The following is a 4,932-nucleotide window of genomic DNA, read 5'->3' on the forward strand; positions in this document are numbered from 1 at the left end:
TAGCTTAAGTGAGTCAGTTAGATACGTTCTCACATCACCAGTTAGGAGGAAAACTTAACGTAGGAACCTTTGAGAATCCATCTTTGTGTGGTAGCTTAAGTGAGTCAGTTAGATACGTTCTCACATCACCAGTTAGGAGGAAAACTTAACGTAGGAACCTTTGAGAATCCATCTTTGTGTGGTAGCTTAAGTGAGTCAGTTAGATACGTTCTCACATCACCAGTTAGGAGGAAAACTTAACGTAGGAACCTTTGAGAATCCATCTTTGTGTGGTAGCTTAAGTGAGTCAGTTAGATACGTTCTCACATCACCAGTTAGGAGGAAAACTTAACGTAGGAACCTTTGAGAATCCATCTTTGTGTGGTAGCTTAGTGAGTCAGTTAGATACGTTCTCACATCACCAGTTAGGAGGAAAACTTAACGTAGGAACCTTTGAGAATCCATCTGTGTGGTAGCTTAAGTGAGACAGTTAGATACGTTCTACATCACCAGTTAGGAGGAAAACTTAACGTAGGAACCTTTGAGAATCCATCTGTGTGGTAGCTTAAGTGAGTCAGTTAGATACGTTCTCACATCACCAGTTAGGAGGAAAACTTAACGTAGGAACCTTTGAGAATCCATCTTTGTGTGGTAGCTTAAGTGAGTCAGTTAGATACGTTCTCACATCACCAGTTAGGAGGAAAACTTAACGTAGGAACCTTTGAGAATCCATCTTTGTGTGGTAGCTTAAGTGAGTCAGTTAGATACGTTCTCACATCACCAGTTAGGAGGAAAACTTAACGTAGGAACCTTTGAGAATCCATCTTTGTGTGGTAGCTTAAGTGAGTCAGTTAGATACGTTCTCACATCACCAGTTAGGAGAAAACTTAACGTAGGAACCTTTGAGAATCTTTGTGTAACTTAAGTGAGACAGTTAGATACGTTCTCACATCACCAGTTAGGAGGAAAACTTAACGTAGGAACCTTTGAGAATCCATCTTTGTGTGGTAGCTTAAGTGAGTCAGTTAGATACGTTCTCACATCATCAGTTAGGAGAAAACTTAACGTTTGAGATATCGTGGTAGCTTTCAGTTAGACATCACCAGTTAGGAGGAAAACTTAACGTAGGAACCTTTGAGAATCCATCTTTGTGTGGTAGCTTAAGTGAGACAGTTAGATACGTTCTCACATCACCAGTTAGGAGGAAAACTTAACGTAGGAACCTTTGAGAATCCATCTTTGTGTGGTAGCTTAAGTGAGACAGTTAGATACGTTCTCACATTACCAGTTAGGAGGAAAACTTAACGTAGGAACCTTTGAGAATCCATCTTTGTGTGGTAGCTTAAGTGAGACAGTTAGATACGTTCTCACATCACCAGTTAGGAGGAAAACTTAACGTAGGAACCTTTGAGAATCCATCCTTGTGTCATAAAACACTCTAATACTAACCTAATCTAACATAGAATCAAATCTCCTTAACAGAAATGGTTCGATGCTCTCAAAATAAGCAACACGGAACGAAATAAGCTTGAAACCTTCCATCTACCCTGGGGAATACCTCAAACGGGTCAATTACCTGCCAAAATCCTCTTACTCCACCATAAGGATCACGTAACAGGTCATATTGTACCAGTAGTGTCATTTTTATACTATAGTTTTAGCCATTTTGGGAGATATTTTATTTAGGTGCTGTTTACGTCTCTTAGGAAAACTTTGGAGTTTCGGTGTCGGGTATTATTGGAACCTCTGTGTGTGTGTGTATGTGTGTGTGTGTGTGTGTGTGTGTGTGTGTGTGTGTTAGGTTAGACCAACTTAAGTTAGCTTAGATGAGGTTTAATTAGGTTAAATTCGATTAAATCAGGTCAAATCAGGTTAAATCAGGTCAAATCAGATTAAATCAGGTCAAATTAGGTTAAATCAGGTAAAATCAGATTAAATTCGATTAAATCAGGTCAAATTAGGTTAAATCAGGTAAAATCAGATTAAATTCGATTAAATCAGGTCAAATCAGGTTAAATTCGATTAAATCAGGTCAAACCAGGTTAAATTCGATTAAATCAGGTTAACTTCAATTAAATCAGGTCAAATTCGATTAAATCAGTTCAAATAAGGTTAAATCAGGTCTAATCAGGTTAAATTCAATTAAATCAGGTCAAACCAAGTTAGATCAGGTCAATAACCACTTCACAACCACCTACAGGGTATTCCACTGCTCTCAAGATGCCCCTATGGACCAGTTATACCCTGGATAACGTGCCACAGGGAACCATTATAAGCAAGTGGACAAGTGACGTCAGGCTCAATGTCGCCACGTCTCCTACCTGTCTCTCCTATGATCACCTAAATGACACTAATTATAAAATGACTCCACTCTTTCCCCCTCGTGAGTATTCCCTAGGTGTCGATCTCCTAGGTGTCGATCTCCTAGGTGTCGATCTCCTAGGTGTCGATCTCCTAGGTGTCGGTTTCCTAGGTAACTTGACTATATTTAATAAGAAGTAACAATGTCTCAGTAACACCTCAGCTTAAGCACCTCAGTAACACTCTCTCTACTTTCTCTTACTCAGAATTGTCAAGTAACGCGTCACTACCCGGGGTGCCATATCTAGTCAGCAATGCAGTGCCAGTTAAGCTTCCAGTGCCACGTGATTGGCTCAAGCTGATACGTGCCAAGGTCCCTGATTGGTTGGCTAAACGTGGGCCGATTAATTTCTTAAGTGGTCCTGTGTTTGATGACAATGCTGACGGCTTTCCTGACAACTTCACTGAGTTTACCAGGTAGAGTGCTGACGTGATTGTTATATTCACGTGCTGACATCACACTGGTAAAGCTGACAATATGTCCTGACACTAAGCTTAAAACAACAACAACAACAACAACAACAACAACAACAACAACAACAACAACAACAACAACAACAACAACAACAACAACAACAATAATAATAATAATAATAATAATAACAATAATAACAATAATAATAATAATAATAAATAATAATAATAATAATAATAATAATAATAATAATAATAATAATAATAATAATAATAATAATAATAATAATAATAATAATAATAATAATAATAATAATAATAATAACAATAATAATAATAATAATAATAACAATAATAATAATAATAATAATAATAATAATAATAATAATAACAACAATAATAATAACAATAATAATAATAATAATAATAATAATAATAATAATAATAACAACAATAATAATAACAATAATAATAATAACAACAATAATAATAATAATAATACTCAACAGTCCACCATCAATACCAACACACATCTTCCTTATCATCACCCAATGCAAGACGAGGCCCTCATTTGACGGCTGCCCACAAGATGACCTCCGTGCTATATCATTTATCTTCCCGGAGGTTCAATCGGTCAATAATTGCCTGGTAAGTCACATCAGGTCAGGTCAGGTCAGGTCAGGTAAGGTCAAATGCTTGTTTATTTTACTGAATGATTTAAGATAATTGTTTATGTGTTTACAGAATCAAATGAGTAACTAAAATTATTTCTTGAATCAAATGAGTAACTAAAATTATTTCTTGAATCAAATGAGTAACTAAAATTATTTCTTGAATCAAATGAGTAACTAAAATTATTTCTTGAATCAAATGAGTAACTAAAATTATTTCTTGAATCAAATGAGTAACTAAAATTATTTCTTGAATCAAATGAGTGACTAAAATTATTTCTTGAATCAAATGAGTAACTAAAATTATTTCTTGAATCAAATGAGTAACTAAAATTATTTCTTGAATCAAATGAGTAACTAAAATTATTTCTTGAATCAAATGAGTAACTAAAATTATTTCTTGAATCAAATGAGTAACTAAAATTATTTCTTGAATCAAATGAGTAACTAAAATTATTTCTTGAATCAAATGAGTAACTAAAATTATTTCTTGAATCAAATGAGTGACTAAAATTATTTCTTGAATCAAATGAGTAACTAAAATTATTTCTTGAATCAAATGAGTAACTAAAATTATTTCTTGAATCAAATGAGTAACTAAAATTATTTCTTGAATCAAATAAGTAACTAAAATTATTTTCTGAATCAAAATGAGTGACTAAAATTATTTGAATCAAATGAGTAACTAAAATTATTTCTTGAATCAAATGAGTGACTAAAATTATTTCTTGAATCAAATGAGTAACTAAAATTATTTCTTGAATCAAATGAGTAACTAAAATTATTTCTTGAATCAAATGAGTAACTAAAATTATTTCTTGAATCAAATAAGTAACTAAAATTATTTGTTTGTTTACAGAATGGCACAAATTATCTACTTGAGTTCAGCGCCAAGGTGAAAGATGTCGAATTAGTAACCGGATTGAGGTTTTATCCGAACTTGGAATTTTCAAACCGAATTTCACTTGTACTGAAAATGATAGTGGACTTATGGCAATGATGATGATGATGATGATGATGATGATGATAATGATGATAATGATGATGATAATGATGATGATAATGATAATGATGATGATAATGATAATGATGATAATGATTCTTGTTATTATTTGTATATTTTAACTAAACAATAAAGTTATTCAGTTGACTAAAAACAATTAATTATATCATTTGACTAATTATTAAGATTTTGTCTTTGATAATAATTTAAAAAAAAATCAATAAAAATGTGAAACTTTATTTGTGTTTGATTGAATCTCTGATGGAGGTGGAGAGGAAGAGGAGGAATATTTTTTTAGTTTAACAAAATTATTGGCAGAGCTTGTAGTACAGTTTGCCTATTGTGAGTAATTCAGTCAGGTCTTGACACTGAGGGTGGTTATCACTTCTCACTGTCACGCAGGACAGAGGTTCACACACAAAAAAATACATCATATTCATTAACAACTATAAATGTATAAAGGTGAGGTTCATATGGATAATGTCACTGTTCACTGCCATGCAG

The 4,932-nt window shown here is 33.3% G+C and overlaps 1 protein-coding gene across 1 annotated transcript in view; it reads left to right on the plus strand.

The window, feature by feature from the left end:
- Positions 1-4,667, plus strand: part of LOC121879030 (venom phosphodiesterase-like) — a 16,162-nt gene extending 11,495 nt beyond the window's left edge. Inside the window, exons 12-16 of the mRNA XM_042385515.1 lie at positions 1,462-1,597; positions 2,180-2,362; positions 2,547-2,757; positions 3,264-3,402; positions 4,285-4,667. Of these exons, the coding sequence (XP_042241449.1) occupies positions 1,462-1,597; positions 2,180-2,362; positions 2,547-2,757; positions 3,264-3,402; positions 4,285-4,425 (810 nt within the window). The 3' untranslated portion in view covers positions 4,426-4,667. The remainder of the gene's footprint in view (positions 1-1,461; positions 1,598-2,179; positions 2,363-2,546; positions 2,758-3,263; positions 3,403-4,284) is intronic.
- Positions 4,668-4,932: the final 265 nt, after the last annotated feature.

Source organism: Homarus americanus, unplaced genomic scaffold (genome assembly GCF_018991925.1).
Source record: "Homarus americanus isolate GMGI-L3 unplaced genomic scaffold, GMGI_Hamer_2.0 scaffold57641, whole genome shotgun sequence".
NCBI lineage: Eukaryota > Metazoa > Arthropoda > Malacostraca > Decapoda > Nephropidae > Homarus > Homarus americanus.